A 20,154-nucleotide genomic window follows, 5' to 3' on the forward strand; every position below is an offset into this window, starting at 1 on the left:
TCTTGGAAATTGTTGCTGTTTTTACAAACCCTGCTTTTTACACACCCAACAGTTGTTTAGTTTCACGGAGGATTTGAAAATGCTTCTTTTAAAACCAAAGGGCGTGTCACTTGTCAATTGACTTTTTGTTATCATGTCCAAGATATCATTCGAAAATTCAACAAGATCGACACAGAAACACAATTTCATTAGATATTTTAAAAATTAAGTCAACGATATAAAACAAAAAACAAAAACAAACAAACTAGGTTTCAGTTTAAAGAAGTTACTACTTCCTTAAAATTATCAGAATAACGAACTGCAAATTGTCCTCTGACAAAAACTAAAAATAGAAATGAAAAAGTCGACAAACAAATGTGGTGAAAGAAAGGAGAAATTTCTATTGTTCCTTTTAAACTAGGCTGTTTTGATAGCACATGCTTCCCGATGTTTCAAAAGCTTTCACCTTTTGTTTCACGGAACGTAGCCAGGCGCTGTCAAAAAGCAACCAAAAAAGGTAGTCAGAAATACAAAAGCAAAGAAGACAAGCAAACAGCGGTCGATTGTCATAGCAACTATCCGCCATTCTGTTTTTACCAAATCTTGTTCCTCCATACTTCGAATTTTCTCAATCAAAACATCTAATTTACTTATGACCAATTCTGCACCCGTCACTTTCCGTTGATAAGAATTCCTGTTGAAAGTATTTTCATTGTGATTGTTAAAACGGGATGAAGCTGTTTTGTTTTGCTTCCAATCTAATTCCGCCATGTTTTGTCTTTTGATTTTGTTGAGCACAGCTGAATTGATGGCTTGATTATTTAAAAGCAGTGGTGAATTTAATTGATAGTTATGGTTTGAATTGCAAAGTGCATTGTCGCCATCTTTACGTACACGAATACCAACCTTGTAGGATAGCCAGTCTAAAACGTATCTGAGAAAAAAAACTAGCGGTTCAGAGCGTTGATGTGTTTTTTTCAATTATCATTGATCTTATCCATATCAAGATATTCTTAAGAAAAGCAATCCATTTTAACTAATGTAAAATTTGGTAACTTTGACACAAATGATATGCTTAATATACTACGAAGAAACTAGAAGGATAGATCGACAGATGGCTATTCTCCCATCCGTTATATCTTGACGAGAATAAACGCAAAGGAGTTAATAATTAAAAATAAAGGTGTTTCTATCATGGTCACACTCACCTTCTCATCCAAGCAGACATAGGTGGTCTATCACTGTCTTTGTGATGAAGCCTCATGACGTAGCACAGAACCACAATCATTAACACCATCTCAACCATGGACGCGCTGAAAAACATGCCGACCAAAGGAATGACGTCACTAGTTGCCGGAATAATGTCGGCGACGACTAACATAAATACCGTCATTGCAAGCAGCAGCGTGATAGCCAATGATATTCGTTCACCTACCAAAAATAGGTGCATTCTCGTCAACAAAACTTTTTAGATAAACATTAAAAGATTTATCCCAGCGAGCTTTAGGGACGAGAATGCGATATGCACACTTTCTTTTGAACTGCAAAGACTAAAGGGACCACCTCGTTCTTATTAAAAGTGCTGTGAAAAAGAATTTTTCGCATTTTTATTCAACCATGGTACATACCTGATTCAGCTGGCAGTAGAAACGATAGCATTGTCAACATCCCAATAATGGTCATCGGAAAGATCAAATTGAGCAGATAAAAGAGCGAGCGCCGTGATATTTCAATAGTATACGTTACATCAGAGAATAATTCTTCGCAACATATATATTTTTCTTCCGATCTGTTCGCTTTAGCACTGCGCAAAAGCCATTCAGAGTTTTTAGAATACGACTCTAAATCATAAGGGGCGAATTTAACTTATTGTCAATCATATTACCCTGACTTTTTGGCTTAATATGATGCACAAAGAAACAACGCTTTATTTCATACCCATCTTAAACAATAGATAGAAAGCCGGGAAATATAACGTCCGGCGAAAAATGTAACGTCTGCCAGAAAATATAACGTCCGGTTTTCGGCTTATTACTGTACGCATAAGCAAACATGATGCTAACTATAAATAGAATGTGACTCATTCACTTACTTATATCAGCACTATCTCCTTCGCTGAAAAAATCCAATCTGTCTTTAGCATATGTCCAACTACCAAACTTCAGAGGACATCTTTGTGTGTCAAAGGGAAAGTATTTGACGTCAATGTCGCATTTGCTTTTCAGTATTATTGGCGCTAACCACTGAGTGTCTCCTGTATATTTCAATATCGCTCTCGTGTTAAGGCGATCAAGATTTCCACCAAATGTTTTGTCTTCGTCAGCACTGATAAATAAGGTATATTTTAGCTGGGTTGTATATAAAGGTTCCAACATAAAATTTTAAATAACTTTGAGTGGCAATAAAGCGAAATTATAAATAGAGACTTCTGTGTGCATGGCTTGTAATAATTAGATAAATTATGAAAAAAATTGAACCACCTGATTTCAAAGTAATTGCATCACGCGCATGCGCAATAATTGGTTGCAAGTTTCCGTGCACAAATATGGACAAGTGAAGATTGGTCAAAAAAAGAAACGTTAATAAAGTAAACGAGGCAGGTGTCTTACTTATTATACAAAATAATATCTGGTCGCCATATTTTCTTTGGATCGATGTTAATTTCTGTGATGTTGTTGTATTCTGTCGGAACCCACTTGAGAATGGGATTCTTCCATTTCTAAATTAAAACGAATTTAAGCAAAGCGTCCTTGTTTTTTATAAGAACGTCTAAATTTCAGCTCAGACTAGTTGTTCTTATTTTTGTTACACTTTTTTCGGCTTTAAATATTTTCATTTTGCGCTCTTCCAAAAAATACACATATAGCTATGTCGACAAGTTTACGAACAAGTATGAATATTTTAGGATTGGAAGAAATGATGATGTTGACATTATGATAAAAATATACACCTATACTAGAAAAAAGAAAGAAAGACCTCTCGAGATAATTTTTCTTTAATTCCAGAGACCCACATTATTTTGTTCTTACGAAGAAATTCAGTTTAAATACGTTCTTAACATCTTCTTATTCTTTGGCAAAATTTTGAATGATGATGAAGTTCACCAATCTTTCGTCCAGGTTCTGTAGGGTTTTTTAATATAAAAATCACACGTTTTCACCTCATAAAAAAGCTGCAGGTACTGGGTTCGAGGTTTGACGATTCACATCATTTAGGAACTTCAATTGGAAACAAAGTTGCACATACCTGCCTTATAAATGCACTGATAACCAAGAATTGATTCTTCTCGTGCTAATAAAAATAAATGAAAGTAAAAATTAGATACTAAAACAAAACAAGGCAATATAATAATCAATATTTTTAGTTTTGCCATCACAAACTTCAAGTGTTATTACCACGTCGATGATTTGACTAAGTGTCAATCCAAAAGTGACATTAACTGTATCAGTGTCATTCAATGCAGGGCGTGCTGCAGGATTATAATTTTGAAATAAGTCAGCTAATAAACGATCTTCTACTATGCTTGTCTCGATGCCTATAAAACACAAGATAATAAAATAGTTGCGTCATATCTCTATATTATAACACCGTATGCATTCTTGCGCGTTGCGTTGCGTTGGAAGCAGTGTTTTTCTTTCATTTTACCATATGACACGCTAATTTTATTCATTGACGACAAAAATGAAGTGGATTTGCAACAATAAGGGTTGACTAGGAGTTCAAAACAAGAAAACTGGTTGCATTGCTTAAGAATTAGAAGTTCCTTGAGAAAGTTTCCAGGTTGTTATTTAGAAGTAGAATGAAATAATAAATCAAATCAACTAGTAGATCTCTTTTTCGATTGAATCCAGCCTCGTTTCAAAAATTTAGGTCAAATATATAAAGCCTAAACGTGAATACTTTAAGACGATTTTTGCAAACGAGATTGATAAATCTGTGACGTAGAGACGACAAACGTAAACCTACCTGATAAATGCAGGAGTGTAAGTAGAAGGATAGCTCTCTCCATCTTCTTGTTGCTTTCAACTAAATTCAGGTGAGGAGGCATTAAGTCAGTCAGCTTTATTAATTTGGTGAATTTTTTTATCGCACTATCTTACAGTTTTTTGACATTACGAAGGTTAGAGGTTTATAAGTTTTCTTCTTTGTCTTGTGATACCTAAATTTTATTGTTGGGGGAACTTATGAAAGCAAAATGGCGGGAAAACAATGCAATGAACTTAGCATACCGTGATTTCGTAAACATCACGTAGTAGATAATTAGAATTGTTTCGTAGAAAAAATATTATTGGCTATTGTGTACATTGATTAAAATGCTTTGAAACAAACTTCATGCTGTGAAGTTTATGTCAAAACTTATTGAAAAAAAAACATTACTGTCAAATTTGTATTAAATTATTTGTGCGCGTGTGCGTTTAGGGAAAGATGGGTTCACACTATGCTCTCTCTAAAAAACTGGATAAAATCTAAATAAAGTACTTAGAGAATCTACGTTTAAGCAGATCAACAATAATATTTTAAAATTTGATGACGTCACCAAGGATCCGCCAAGGAACAATTACTTTTAGATAGAATCATGTGCTTTTAACCGAACAAGTACAGATATATTCTTGTTTAAAGGTTTTTTGATGACGTAATTAACCCGCGCATTCTAAATCGGATTTGGAAACCGAGGGTTAAGAAACTTACCAAAATTGGTCACAGGTTGTCCCTGGTTACCCGGGCAGAGAAAAATGACTGACCATCACCACCTCGTTTCCAAGTTTTCTGTCCTCAAATTTATAACTGCAATGCAATGGATTCACTAATTCTATTAAACGCATTGACTCTGAATGCATTGACGCGCCGTTACGTCAAAAAATTAACAAATTGGACATAATTTTTTCGCGTTAATAAAGGCGATGGGAAACACAGCAAATTCTTACAGATTACAAACTTTTTCTTTTGTGCACGTTTAAAACAGTAAAATATACAGGACGAAAGATATTCCAAAGTGACATTTCGATATTGCGATTTATTTTGAAATTATTCAAAGACAGGGAAAATATGACCATATAAAAAAAAGAATAATATTTAGGATATTTTATATTATATAAGATAAGATCAATGTGTTGTACCTACTCGAAATATCTTTTAGACCTTCAGAACAGTAAACACAGTTTAAATCCAAATTGATAAACCAGATATTCTTTACATTATTTGACACGTCTTTTTTAACTTTTAGCTCTTCTTAGACAAAAAAAGGCGGCATAAGCAAGAAATTTAGTTGTTTCTCAATAAGAACTTGGGAATACACGTTTAAAAAACAACACCAATGGGAAATGGCATAAAAAAGAATGATGGGTGTATCTTTCCAGGGGTTATCTTGCAAACGTTTTGACATGAAAGCTTATCTTTATCAATCCAAAAAAAAATCGACCATATTTGTAACTGATGCAAAAAATTGGTACCAGTTCGATCAAAACTAACACCGCAGAAAACAATGATAAAACTTGAAGTTTAACCTGAAGGTTAAAATAAGCAAAAAATATTAAAAAATTAACAATTTTACAATGAACTTACCGACTACTTGATTACAAGCTTATTTTTAAAACCTTTGCACGTCCATTCATGACTCAAGCATTAATTAATTAGCTAACATAATAAGTTTTGCAAATTTCGTGAAAAAAAGAAATTACAAGATTACAAACACTTTTAATTTCTAAATGAGATTACTGAATAACAACTTCGTGCTTGGGCCTCTTTTTTGTTCTTTTTGTCTGTTCTGGAAATGAGATTAGAAATCAACTTCGATCCCAGGACATGTTGTATCTATTTGCATATCGGACGGCGAGACTTCTTCGTCAGCCCTATCAATAAGCGCAGCGCCAATGAGAGACAAAAAGCCCTGGGAACAAGGTTGATTTGAAATGTATTTTGATAAAAAAACTTAATAAATTAAGAAGAAGATCAAATTTATTTAATGGCCTTGGGGTTCGAATTAAACAAGCATCAACTGGAATGCAATAGCAGTGAAACTTCTCTTGTCTGTCTCTCTCCATTATGAGAGGGACAATCCATTGTCCATTGACATCCATTTGTCCCTTCCATAGCAAATAAAGCGAACGACTCCTTAAAGCGGACACCTTTTTAAAACAGACGACTCCTTAAAGCGGACATTTCAATGAAGCGGACATCTCTATAAAACGGACAACTCCATAAAGCGGAGGAACGACTTTTTTCGATTTCGTGTTAACACTTCCGTTGAAATTGACCTCCATAAAACAAAAATTGGCAGACATCTTTTTAATTCGCTTTTTTTTTAAACATATTTCTTACAACACCTGTATTTATTTAGAATTTAAGGGCGTATAACGAAATGCAACTTAATATTATGTTGGTATCTATATTATAACACCCGTATACGTCTGTCCGTCTGTCACGCAAAATGGTACCGAAAGTAGCGACAAGCACGCTATGCGGTTTTAAAAAAAGGGCAAACCCGTGGATTTTCCACGGGCCACCGACTAGTATAAAAATATTGAAGAAAGTTCAAAATGCCAAGTGCTGCATATGAGTTGCGTTTAGCTCAGTGCAGTAATAATAATGATCATGATGATAATGTTTCAGCTGACGTAACAGTTTCTTGTGATGGTACTTGGCACAGGAGAGGATACGCCTTTCTGGATGGTGTAGTTGCCGTTATTGCTGCTGATACAGGGAAATGTATTGATTACCGTGTACGTTCAAAACAATGTGGTCCTTGTGTTTCATGGGAACAGCAAAACGACACTGAGCCGGGTTTGCATGATGCTTTCATATCTTCACATCACTGTGAGATTAGCCATGAGGGCTCTTCAGGTTCAATGGAAGTTTCTGGTTTAGTTGAATGTTTTTCAGAGTAGCTAATCGACAGTTACGCTAAACTCCGTACATCGGGGATGGCGATACAAAGTCATATAGTGAAGTGGTCAAAAGTGACCCATATCCAGGTACAGAGGTGAAAAAATTGGAATGTGTCGATCACGTCTAAAAAAGAGTTGGTGGACGCTTGCGAAAACTAAAAGCAACAAACAAAGCTCTGCTATCAGATAAAAAACCCTTAGGTGGAAATGGAAAACTCACAGAAAAATAATAAGCTGCAAAATTATTTTGGTACAGCTGTTCGTCAGTGCACTTGTACTGCAATTGGTGCAGTATTGTACCATTGTTCTCGTGCGTCTGATTTGGATTTAGATTTCGAGATCGAGTGTGTGCACGTACTAGTGATAATCGGTCAGCTTGATAGTGTCCACTCACTGTCAAGCTGACCGGTTAAATGGCACAAGTAAGTATAAGGAAACGCCTGGCTTACAAGTAGCAATCCGTGAAGCCATCAAACCAGCGTGTTTAGATCTTAATACGACAAGCTGCTGAGCAAATGTTTGCACGGAAGACTCAAAACAACAATGAGTCAATAAATGGTGTCATATGAAAGCTATGCCCAAAGGATGTGTATGTTGAACGAAGTACGTTAGAAATGTATTGTCTAGCATTGTTAAAGTGTATGAAGAATTAAACGTTCCAGGAAAGTTTACACTAGTGGTAAATATAATATTTCACGCGTTGTGGTAATGGGGAGAAAGTCGTCAGTTGAAGTAAAGAAGAGACGTAAGCATGTCCGTGCTAAAAAGAAAGGGTTTATAGACCCAAGTGAAAAAAAGAAGGCCTTATTTATGAAGGTGGTCTTTAAAATACACATTATAACTGTTATTTTGACTCTTTAGCTGTATTTGATTTTTGATCAAGGTCACTTTATGACAAACTTAGCGTTTGAATAGAGTCTTTATGGACAGTGAGTTTGAAGTCATCATAAATAAAAGGTTTTTGACATAACAGCTTCATAATTACTCTAAATCTGACCTAAATATGAAATGATTTGTAACAGACCTTTTCCGAATTATGCCAAACTCAATTAAAGCGGTCGATATTAAAAGCTATTCTTATTCCTAAGTTCCTTGGCAAAATGTAGAACAAATTACCTAATTTCGTAAATGCTTCTGTCTGTTAAGTGCCTCAATTCAGAACAGAAGGCTACTGTCAAACCCTTTATATAGCCGAGTTTTCGAAGGATAGCCTCGTTTTCAAAATAATCATTTTCTTCACAGGTAAATAAAATTCAACCAGAATATTATATTACTCTAAAAACTTCATTTTTGTCATTATAATTTGATATTCTATCTAAATATCCTTATTTGAAGGGCACAGAACGATTAAAAATGTTTGGATGACGTCATAATTATTACAATTTATGATATTCGGGAAAGGTGTATTGGAAAAATGTTGTTGGAGCTTTAGGTCGATTTATTTAATATACTAGTCGGTGGCCCATGGGAAGAAACCACGGGTTCGCCCGTCTTTCTATACCGCTTTCAGTGCGTCTCGCTATTTGGAGTGCCACTTCGCGTGACAGACAAACGCATAATATAGATGCGTTTTTCAAACGCTGCGGTAAATAACTTTCAGTGAATGTTTATTTATATAAAAGACAGGTACAGGTTGATTTTAGACATGGTATGAATTTTATTTTGTGAGTTTTGGACCCCTATTTTTTAAAATTTGGGCAAATTTTGTACCCTAAAACTCAAATGTGCATAAATAGAAACCAATTAGTATTTTTGTTTTGAATTTTAATCAGTACCTGTCTTTTCATAATGTGAATGAGTAGTAAAAATTGGAAGATGTCTTTTATTTTTCTTGAATTATTGACTGCAGCGTATATAGTACTTTTTCGGTCCGGATGGACAAAAAAAAAACACGATCTAAATTAAATTTTGTATTTTTGATTTTCTCATTGTGTTTTACACAAGTAATGGTATACTCAGTCAAAATATGAAGACACACAGGGCAGAAGATTTTAGCATCACAGGTATAGGAACCACCTTAACGTTTACTTCTTTTCTTATTAGCATAATCTTGACCCTTTAAGTAATAACTGCAAGATGAATTTCCATTTAATAACCCCTCCTTTGTGAACTTTTTATGGTGTTTTCTTGTAACAGTAATTTCTTGGATTTAACTGATTGACTGGCTGAATGACTGACTGAGCCTCGTTTTTGTTATCGATTAAACGTACATCGAACAAAAATAATTGACAAAAAAAGAAGAAAACCATACTGAATATGATAGTGAAAATAAATGTTGATTTTTTGTCACATCGTAATCGGCACATATTTTAATATCCAACTGGGCTTCTGCACTTTTAGTAATTTTCTCAGCAACATTACATGAATCTATTTGTTCCACTTAAACCACGGTCATAATTGCAAGTGAAATGCGCACATCTTTGACCAATCTCACAATAAAATGTCTTAAAACTATTTTGTCATGTCACTTTTTTTCTGATGCTTTTTAAAAGATTTGGGTTTACTTAAAGCCACTTAATAAGAAAAACAGCTAGAGATAAATTTTTCTTCCTATCATAAAACTTTCTGCACAGACAACACTGTACTGTGTCGCGAGAAAACATTAGAAACTTCTAAATTTAGTGAAATGTACCTTTATCATGACTCCAATGTGCAGAAAATGGCCTTACCACCGCAGCCACTGCAAAAAGTTAACCGGTAAATCACACTACTCTGCATGTATGACAAACAATAAGTGTAAACTCTTTTAGATCGAGCAGTCATATATTTAAAATAACACAATATTTACAAAAAACAACAACATGAAACAGTTTATGTTACTCAAATAACCTGATTAGACGAGAATAAACGGTTACGAAAATAAATTTTCTTTAGGGTACCTCTGATTTGATTGTGTGGCTGTGTTAGTTCGCAAAAGCATTTACAAAACGCATGCAAAGTTTAGAACCTGAACAGGAAACTTATCATTCAAAAAGACTTGGGACAGATGAAAACAAGAGTCCTGGCAGGATATAGGTGCTATACAATTATGTCCACTAAATTATAGAATATAAATTCAGTGAGCTTCAACAGACATTTGCATAGTGAAAAACAATTCCTGTTTATTTCATAAAATTCGCTGTGTGAATCTTCAACTTTTCTACCTTACATCTCATTTTTAGAAAGGGAAAAAAAGAAAAGAAAGACATTAGAAAATTGATGGAAACCCAAATTACTTACTTCTAAAATTTACAAAATAAATTTGCTCGTCACTCTTAAACTATGAAACTATTTCTATGTCGTGGTTCTCACACGTTACCTATTTTACCCCCTGCAGCATATGCGACATATTAAAAATATATTCTAAAGGAAATTTTTTAAAGTTTTTCGGTAGTTTAAAAAAAATAATAATTAATAGGAAACAGAACAAAGAAGAAAACGAGTGCGATCAGCCTTCATCTTTTGGTGGTGTAAACCAACCTGAAATCAATGTAAGGTTGTTTTTTACATAAGCAATTTTACTCTATCCAAAACTTACGATGTTGAAAATAAAAATGACATACCACTTTTTTCGTGTATTTGAACGAGTGTTTTGTACGCCGATTGAGCTTTCGTCCAAGAATATACATGATTAACCTGAAATAAGATGAGAAAGTTAATTTTAATTATTTTAAATGAGCTTCTCAGAAAACGAGCTTTTGATATGAGTGTGTCGACACCGCTTGACGACGAAGACTGGTAGTACTTTCTTTCCACCAGATGTTATGTTATACCTTGGTTGTGCCAGCGAAATCAACCCTTGCTTTCCCTTTCACCAGGGTAGCTGACAACTGCATGATGACAGCCTCGACACTGTAAGCACTGCTCCATCCCTGAGGTGTTAGCAACTCCATACAGATGGCACCACCACTTAAAACGTATCTATGAGAAGGAGAGTCAAAACACACTTTAAACGGGATCGCTAAAAGTGAAAACTGTAAGTAGACTTCTCTTTTTTATGACATCCGGCAAGATGAGAATATATTAAAAAGCATCCAAAAAGTACTAGAAATAACAAGATAAATTACGCCAGAAACCTACCCGCCAAATATAACAGGGTAGCAGATACGAATAAAAGGTGGTTGCATTGGAAAGCGATCCTAAAAAAATTTACAAGATCTTTTTGTTTTGTTTTGTGACCCACTTTCTTGATGTCAGTAGCAGGCAAAGTGTATTACTAAACAAATTGTTATCAAGCATTAGCAACAAAAGTAAGCGTTGGATACAGAAAAAGCTCTTTTCGTCTAAAAAATACTTTACTTAGAGAAGAGAATCCTCTGCGTCATAATAACCTGACTGAATTAAAAAGTATATTTAGTTATTTTTTCACTACCTGTTGGTAGTGATGATGAGAGTGGTTAAGGGCCTTTTTATATGAGAACCGGGAGACTCGCCCATCGAGTTTCCCGGTAGAGCGGGCCAATATCAACTCGGGTTTATATGTAAATTTGTCATTTCCCATCCCGGGTTTATATGAAGAAAAATTAGCGGGAAACTAAAAGTGGCGGGGTGAATATGTAAGCAAATATGGCTTCCAAGAACAGAAAAAAGAAGATAGCGATACTGTTGATGCTTGAAACAACTGTGTTATCACTATTAATTATTTCTCAAATTTTTTGAAAATTACCATCATTTCTGACCAATTTAAATATTATTCATTAACATCTCCCACACGCTTGAAACAGGATTAAAAGTTAATCTTAGATCATTCTCAATTGTAATTTTAGTGAAACCTGGTGTTTTCAGCATGTTTCATGGTTTTGTTGTCTTTTATTACAAATACACTATGATACAAAAACAAATATGTCCATTGATATGCCTTAATAGTGATAATTATTTACTCCTCTATGGTTACATAAACTTTTTCCGTACTTTGCCACCGGGTTTTTCTGTTTACATGAACAAATATCCATCCCGTTTGACCGGGATCCCGGGTCACTTGCCCGGGATCTCGGTTGACCGAGTTTCCCGTTGTAACCGGGGCGAGATGAATATGCACCATATAAACACGATTTCAATTTTCAGCGTTCTTCCGCAAATATCTGAGATCTCGGTCATGCGGGAAATCTCGGTGGACCGAGTTTCCCGGTCTCATATAAAAAGGCTTGGATTTCATGTTAATACTTGAGTGTAGTGAAGTCGAAGATTGACAAAAATTAAAGAATTATGTTTTTTTTCATGCTAACAATATTGCGTACAAAGTCATGCAGTTTTTAGGTATACATACATACATATGTATATATAGTTAAATAGGATGTGGCACATGTGTAAAACAAATAAAATATATCACTTACAGTAAAAGTTATATTAAGACATATGTGGTCTGTTTTAGAATCTTTTTTATAAAGTGTTTGAAGGTCTTTGTATAAACTGCTTTCTTTATCAAACCTAAATGCAGAATTAATAATTATAGAAGTTATAAATGCGTAGTCCCATGTGACACACATTGTTCCATTTTATGAATCACATTCTGTTGTCTACGCTTCACATTGCTTAGTAAATTGGACTCCTTTCACACACCTACTTATCAAACTTGCAGTGTGGCCTTGCATTACATGAGAGTTTAAAATGTGTGAAAACAAAACTCACCCTCTCAGTTTCACATACCAATCATATAAATTACTGTCTTCTTTTAATTCTATCGTATACAGTTCTGCAAAATGGATAAGGTAAATATAAACTGAAACATGTTTAAACACATTTTGTCCACGGTTGTTACAATGAAAAACACACAGTAAAACTCCCCAATCTAAAGTGCAAATCTCAAACCTGAGTTTCCTAAGTTTCGCCTGATGACCCAAAGGGAAAAAGTTAATGTACTGGAAAAAAAATTTGTAGAAATACTCATCTTGAAAAAAAAGGAGGCACCTACTTGCTTTAAAATTTTCTGATGCGTATATATTTTTTAACTCTTTCATCAACCTATCTGTCGCTTGTACTGATCCACTCACTCGACCCTGTGAAAATAATCAAACACATGAAACACAAACATCACAAACATCCAACACAAATCTATGCTTTGATCGTATTGTAGTACCGTTAAATATTCCTGTCTCTGGGTAACGCGTAGTTTCTGCAACTGTGTGAAATTATCGCTTCCAATTTCTTCTTTTTCTTTGCGTTCTTCACTAAAAGTAATTATCTTTTACATTTCAAGCACCTTATATATGCACACGGTAATGTTGACAACAAACGAAAAAGAACAGCTAACCTAGTTGGCTCCTCATCAAAATTCAAATGGTCATCAATGTAAAAGTCATCTTGTTCCTGTAGGTCAATTTGAAAGTGAAAACTCAAACAAATGAGCAGTGGAAGTAAAATAAACTAAATTTATTGCTCAAATTATCCTGAGGTCACAAAGAAGGATTATGCATGTTTACTATAACATAGGATCAAAACTTTTTAAAGAGTTTTATACAAATTTAAATTGTGTTAGGGTAATCAGCAATTGTAGAGGGGTATTCCGTATCCCCTCCCGCCTTCTAAGGAAAAAAAGCCCTTCCCTCTAAGTTATTGCAGAAGATTAAGAAGGTAAGAAGGGCTTTTTTACAGTGCAATGTTGGTAAAGAAAGATTCCAGCTTCCCATATAAAAAGGGATTTAATTTTGAGAGAAATTACAATGTAAGGTTTTTAAAAGGGAGACACAACAATGTTACTATAAAAAATCATAATAAATAATAAAAGCTCGTTTAAAAGTCCTCTTTTTTTCATTCGTCATTACATTATTTGTTAAAATCATTTAAGTACTTGGTGAGTTTGGAAATTAAAACATTCAAAATTTGTAATAGATTGAACCTGGTGACAAAGCATCATATACGTGGAGTGAGTTTACTGTATTTGAAAAATTTTACAGGAACTTACATCTTCAATTCCTTCATCTTCATCCATATCCACATCGACATCATCTTCTTCAACTTCTGTGGACTAAAGACAAACGCAACAAGTGAAAGACGTTAGAATTGAAACAGCAAACAGATTTACCTTTGTTGCTTTACGAGCTGACAGCCAAAAAACCTTTTTGACTGAATGTCACAATGTAGAATTTTTTGAGATAAAATATACAAAATATAAAATTTTCCCATATAAATAATAAGTATTAGAATAACTAATTAAAAAGGACAAAGGAGCAAACATAATTTTATTGAGTGAGACTACTTTATCTGAAAAATAAAATCAACTGCATATAAGAAGGGTAAAATAGTTTCTGTCAAAAAGTGAGATGATGTTACTGTGAGATGGGTGCTATTGTGAGATGGTGGTACTGTGAGATGGTGGTACTGTGAGATTGTGGTACTGTGAGATGGTGGTACTGTGAGATGGTGGTACTGTGAGATGGTGGTACTGTGAGATGGTGGTACTGTGAGATGGTGGTACTGTGAGATGGTGGTACTGTGAGATGGTGGTACTGTGAGATGATGTTACTGTGAGATGATGTTACTGTGAGATGATGTTGCTGTGAGATGGTGCTATTGTGAGCTGATACTACCGTGAGATGATGTTATTGGGAGATGATGTTACTGAATATGGAAGGCTTTTACGTGTCAACTCTTTTGCCTGTAAGATGTAAAATCCTTAGATCTTCACAGGACTTCAGTGTTGGGCAATGTTTACAGTTTATGTTGGTAAATAGATAAAAATACAAACCTCAGGAACAGCCATATTCATTATTTCACTTGGTGTGGCTTGCTGTCTTAATTTGAACAATTCTATTGCCAGTGACTTCACCATGTTCAGTAACAAGTGTTTATCACTTTTCACAGCATTAACCTTTTCAATGATGTCAACAATGTATGACTCTTCAGATTCAGAAAACCATATTGGAGAGATAACAGGGTATTCATGCTGCAAAAGATGAAAAAAAGTCTAATTTTTTGAGGATCTCTATACTCCATCTATTATTATTATTACGAATATTTGTACAGTATATAGTTAGTGTTAAAAACACTGTTATCAACATAGGTCCTGTGTTCCAAATGCATGGGTTAACCATTATCCACTGTGGTAAAGGCACTTTCTATACATAAAGGCACTGTGGACCCAAACATGGACTTTATGATTACGAAGCAAACTCCATAACCACTAGGCCACACACCACAATTCGGTCTCTATATTCAAAATGGTCACGTTGTTTCACTCTGTCCCTGGCAGAGTAATTCATCACTTCAGTCAAACAAGGATTCATAAAATACTGATGCAACTGTATATTCAGAATACTTTATTATTTCTTTTAATGCTAACTTTTTTATAACTGACTCAGGGTTTACAGTTTCACAAATTTCTTGATTTCTGTTCCAATTTCATATTGAAATGTTTCTGAACTAACTAGTCTAAAAACTAGTCTAAAAAGATTTTACAGTATTTTAGTTCTAAGATTTTACAATTTTATTACTTGCACTGTGTCGCTCAATAAATATGTATATATTAAAAAAAATTGAAATAATTTCGACATTTTTAAATGTATACAGAACACAAAGAATAAATACTACACAATTTGCAGAAAATTTAATTTGCCTGAAAATTTTTGTGAGACAACATTGAAAAATTTCTAAATGAATGCATGACTTACTTTCAAAGGAAACTACTCATTAAATATTTTCCATCAAAATGAAGAGATGGAAGCAGTCTATCAGGGATGATCTTCAGGTAAATACAGTATTTAGAGAGTGACTATTATAAAGTCCTTTTCTTACGTATTGTGAAATCTAGTTAAAGTTCATAACATATATATTAAAATTTGTAGTTACCGTGATATTGCATAATATAGTGTGCTTTTTAGAACTGTTGTCTGTAAAGGAGCAAGTCAAATCATCCACTGTTCCTGATATAATTCGTAAAACATCATGGGTTTTCGGAAAGACAGTCTTTAAATATGTTATCTCTGATTTGACTTTCATTATGATGAGGTTGGTATATATTTTTTATTTAGGCCACATATTTTATCTAAAGCAAAATAACAAAACAGAAATTATGTATACATGTTCATGATTCCCATTTTAGCACTGCTACCACAAATAATAATAGAAACACAAAATAATATAATAATATAAACTAAGAATTCATATAAAGCTTTTAAAAACATGTAAAAACATTTTTTTAAATTTTGCTCAACATAAAAAAATGTTGCCGTGGCAACACTTTGGCATAATTCCAAAAAAACTTTTTGGATAATAAAGCTAAATAGCCCCCCCCCAGCACGAATAGGGTTAAGTAACACATTCAATAATTATTTCACTACCATAGCAATCAAAATAAGACAACATATCCCACGCTCTAATAAAACTTTTAAATATTTTCTTAAAAACCATTTTGCTAAATCCTTTTTCTTTTCTCCAATAAAGAAATATGAGGTAATAAAAATAATAAAATCTTTGGATCCAAACAAGGCAACTGGACCAAATAGTATTCTAAATAAATTATTGAATATTCTCCTAATAGACATATCTAAAATCTTAATAGATATATTTAATCTCTCTTTGGAAACAGGTATTTTTCCCAATGCACTAAAATTAGTTAAAGTAGTCCCCATCTTCAAAGACAAAGGTTCTCCTTTTGAAGTCTCTAATGAATTTTAATACGAACAAAACTTAAACAATCCTATCAGCAACCACAGCCAGTTAAAAAAAGTGAGAACAAAACTATCAACTACATGGGTATTTCTTTGAAGAGGAGCGAAAAAGTTAAATATATTGGGATAACATTTGACCAAAAAATGCAATGGAAAGAGCACATTAATGACATATATAAATGGAAAAATACTAATTAAATATTCTTAACATAGAACCATAGCATCTTGTTTAACACCTTACACAAAAAACCTTTTAAAAACCTTTGAATTTTTTTCTTCAGGTGATGATGATTCAATACTAGCTTTTTAAGCTATTTCTCACTGTTTCCTTCATAATAACTTATTTCAGTCTATCATCTTTTGCATAATTTTGTATCATCTGGTGTTTTTGAGAAATAAACACATTTACTTACTTACTTAGGGGTTGTCCACAAATTCCGTAGATATTTTAAATGAATATATACGAATTTAATTGCTTTCAATTTGTAAAAAAATCGTATATAATTCGTATAGTGTTAATTAGTTATACGATTTTTAAAAAAACTAATACGAATTTTATATGATTTTCAAACGAATTGTCATACAAATCAAATTCTCTTTTATACGATTTTCATACAAATTGTCATACGAATTATATTCTTTTATTTATTACGCATTTCTCACGAATTGTCATACGAATTATATTCTATTTTATACAAATTTTCATACAAATTATTAAGATTTTGCAATGTGTTCCTCCTCCTCCTCCAATTTACCCAATTAACCATTAACACCTAAAGTTAACCTCGATAAGAAACAAAAACGAAAAAACAAATGCGCAACATTTATTAAAAATAAAATGGTTTGTCTGTACAGCAATAAAAAATTTTAAATGGAAGCTTAGGTGGAGGAAATCGGAAGTAAAAGGACTTTCTCCAAGAAAAAGATGCCTTATCACCTGGAAGAATGAAAACCATAATTTCAGCAGCGAGAAAAAGACATTGTGATGAATTTGAAGATATTAAAAATATTAACGAATATGTAAATTCAAAATGTTGTCAAGTTAGACAATCTGAAAGAAAAAAAAATAATTTGTGGTATATAGCATTTTTCATGTGTCTTCTTTCCAATACTTTACAAAAACAAAAGGCCTTTTATCAAAAGTTTTTTTCACAATATTTCAGCATAATGAACATTTGATCTTTCACAAGCTTATAACAGCATTAATATTTAATTTGTTTTCGAAAACTTGGTATAGGGAAGGGTTTTCGCGTTAATTGCAAATGAAGGTTTTTGAATGTTAAAATGTTTAAAATATAATAATAAAGGTATATAACAAGGTTTTAGGATTAGCGTTTTTTTTATTTCTTAAAAATCTTCTATGTATAAATTTCTCACCTAACTTTAATTATTTTCGTTGTTGAAAAACAACAGATTTAAAAATAGCGTGTTCAATCTTTTTGTGCATGAATTGTTTATCCTTACACAAAATAATGATTTTTGCATATTTAAAAAGGACCTGCTCATCAAAAAATATTTCTAGAAATGTTTATTGCAAACATCAGAATGAAATATAAAAAAGCTTGTTTTTTACACTGAAACAATTATTTTCCGAGTGGCGCACGTGCATGCTTCCCAGACTGAAGTATGATAATCTTTGGTATAGGGTTTTGAAATCTTGATCTGTATGTATTTAGTAAATAGCTAAAAATATAAAACAAAACAATGTATATATATATACAATTTTTTCTTAAAAAAACATACGCATCTAATTCTAAAAACTCAAACAAATTTTTTTTTAAACACCTACAAATTTTTTTCAAGTCATACAAATTTAATTTAAAACTGATACGAATTTATCTCATACGAAGTTTTTTAAACTCATACAAATTTTTTTAAACTCATACGAATTTAGTTTAAAAGTCATACAAATTTAGTTTAAAACTCATACGAATTTAGAAAAATTTCATACGAATTTAATTACTGTATGGCAAAAAGAAAATTTGTATACAGACAGCCCAAACTGTTGGGGTAGATCACACATGGGGAAATTTTTGCACAGTGGGGGTTTGACATTTTAATCTATTGTTATCTTTGTGATCATTCATTAAATACCAAACAAACATATATTATTATGAAATTAGACAGGCTGAACAATAATTTTAAGAAAAAATTTTTATTACCACGTGTGCTTTCCTCCATGGATCCCCTTTGGTTATTCACGTCACCAAGTTTTCGTGATATCACGTCTGCTTTTTGAGCATCAGAAAAAGGTTCATGACAATGTTTCAAGCAGCTAATAGCTCCATCTGAGACAAGTGACAAAGTATTGCAACCATTTTAAGACTTTAGAAATAATTCCAGTGGATCTCACATTGGAAAAAAACACATTACTGAGTTAAGACGCAAATCACAAAAATAGGACGTTTTTGACAGTTTCTTTTTCGCTCTGCCCTGTGCAAATGCCCGTTTTGTTCGCAGGAATTTTTGCAAAGTTGTCTTTAGAGATGGTTTATAGTTAAAACCATGAAGTTATGTGACGAGCGGAGTTGCCAGATCGTCGCTAGAGCTATTTGTTTAGATAATCACAGAATTTGGTCGGTTTACGCTATGCCTTTCTTGAGAAAGAGAGGGAACAGTCACTTAATAATTTACTCATCAAAAACGATGCTATATTAGTTTTCACAACCATGAATCACATCGCAACTGATTACATCTGTTCAAAATTCCTTTTGGGAAAAAACTGCCAGAAACATCAAAGAGGAGCTTCAAAAAACAGGTTCACACTTCCCTTGGTCAGACGTGACAACACGTTAGAGGGAAAACAAGAGCTGTAGCTGCCAAGTTGTCTACAACATAAAAAAGAGAGGTAAAGTGGCTTTTTAACAGCGTGTTACCTATTTTCTGCAGATGTCTCGCTGGAGGGAGGGAAGGAGGGGAGTTTGGATTAGATAAAAAAAACAAATCCACAATTTTTTAATCTGTCCAAGTAAAGGGTTACACAATTTAGAACCGCTTTTATAGTTTCACCTTGACACAACCGGCATTGTATCGCTACCCTCGAAATTAGCGAGGCTAACAATACAAAATATAAATTACACCACCAAAATTTCCCTTTCAACAAAGTTCCCTTATGATGATTTTAATTCCAAAATCAATACCCCTTTAATGACTTGCTGGCTCATGTAACAATTTCACGGATATTTTTATTCACAGGGCGCTAATTCGAGAAAAAGCATCCCTGAAAACTTTTTTGATAACTCAACCTCGTCCCCAGGACATCTTGTATTTTTTGACATATTAGGACACGGTGTGATACGAACATGACCCTGGTACAGGCCTGTTCACGTGACTATTTTTCAACCCAGATTCTTGGTTGTAATAAGATTTCTCTTGAGAAATCAGAGCTGTGATAAATAAGCAAATCCACCGTGACGTAAAGAATAAACTAGGATTTAACAAGCGATAAAGAGTGATAAAGGGGGGACAAGGATTTCAGAAAGATACAAGATGCCCTGGGGACGAGATTGATGTTACCCGAATCTTATCATTTCGGAATGGAAATACCAAAATATTTTTTAAAACAATTTCAAGCAGATGGTATGCCTTTTAAAAAGCTAGGTTCGAATTTTTTGATATGTTACTGATTTTCTTCCATTGAAGTTCTATTTTAGCTCCTTGCTACAACAGATCAATTTACGATCCTTTAAGGCGTTTATGTTTTACTA

The 20,154-nt window shown here is 33.4% G+C and overlaps 2 protein-coding genes across 3 annotated transcripts; both read right to left on the minus strand.

Moving 5' to 3' along the window:
• Positions 1-245: 245 nt before the first annotated feature.
• On the minus strand, positions 246-5,623 carry LOC130641904 (neuronal acetylcholine receptor subunit alpha-7-like). 2 transcript variants are annotated; one of them, XM_057448923.1, is made up of 9 exons: positions 5,542-5,623; positions 3,946-4,005; positions 3,375-3,514; positions 3,226-3,270; positions 2,589-2,698; positions 2,072-2,304; positions 1,608-1,820; positions 1,188-1,410; positions 246-913 (listed from the first exon to the last, which is right to left on the minus strand). In XM_057448923.1, exons 2-9 carry the CDS (start codon positions 3,986-3,988, stop codon positions 454-456), a joined length of 1,467 nt encoding a protein of 488 aa, XP_057304906.1. In that variant the 5' UTR covers positions 3,989-4,005; positions 5,542-5,623; the 3' UTR covers positions 246-453. The 2 variants fall into 2 exon arrangements, with proteins under 2 accessions (XP_057304906.1, XP_057304913.1); XM_057448930.1 differs by lacking the exon at positions 5,542-5,623 and adding an exon at positions 5,101-5,343.
• Positions 5,624-9,591: 3,968 nt separating this feature from the next.
• LOC130641919 (ubiquitin-conjugating enzyme E2 Q2-like) lies at positions 9,592-16,025 on the minus strand. Its single transcript, XM_057448941.1, has 12 exons — positions 15,627-16,025; positions 14,527-14,724; positions 13,744-13,806; positions 13,093-13,148; positions 12,919-13,009; positions 12,754-12,838; positions 12,471-12,534; positions 12,176-12,269; positions 10,923-10,981; positions 10,616-10,763; positions 10,406-10,478; positions 9,592-10,322 (listed from the first exon to the last, which is right to left on the minus strand). Exons 1-12 carry the CDS (start codon positions 15,774-15,776, stop codon positions 10,291-10,293), a joined length of 1,113 nt encoding a protein of 370 aa, XP_057304924.1. The 5' UTR covers positions 15,777-16,025; the 3' UTR covers positions 9,592-10,290.
• Positions 16,026-20,154: the final 4,129 nt, after the last annotated feature.

This window comes from Hydractinia symbiolongicarpus, chromosome 1 (assembly GCF_029227915.1).
Source record: "Hydractinia symbiolongicarpus strain clone_291-10 chromosome 1, HSymV2.1, whole genome shotgun sequence".
In the NCBI taxonomy this organism is placed as follows: domain Eukaryota; kingdom Metazoa; phylum Cnidaria; class Hydrozoa; order Anthoathecata; family Hydractiniidae; genus Hydractinia; species Hydractinia symbiolongicarpus.

Excerpts from the sequence above, each read along its gene's own strand:
- LOC130641919 (XM_057448941.1), bottom strand. The coding sequence starts at position 15,776 with ATGAAAGTCAAATCAGAGATAACATATTTAAAGACTGTCTTTCCGAAA. Across the intron at positions 14,725-15,626 it reads CTATATTATGCAATATCACG|CATGAATACCCTGTTATCTC; the intron begins GTAACTACAAAT and ends CATCTTTTGCAG. Across the intron at positions 13,010-13,092 it reads TTTGATGAGGAGCCAACTAG|TGAAGAACGCAAAGAAAAAG; the intron begins GTTAGCTGTTCT and ends AATTACTTTTAG.
- LOC130641904 (XM_057448923.1), bottom strand. The coding sequence starts at position 3,988 with ATGGAGAGAGCTATCCTTCTACTTACACTCCTGCATTTATCAG. Across the intron at positions 3,271-3,374 it reads TTAGTCAAATCATCGACGTG|CACGAGAAGAATCAATTCTT; the intron begins GTAATAACACTT and ends TATTTTTATTAG. Across the intron at positions 1,411-1,607 it reads TCTACTGCCAGCTGAATCAG|GTGAACGAATATCATTGGCT; the intron begins GTATGTACCATG and ends TATTTTTGGTAG.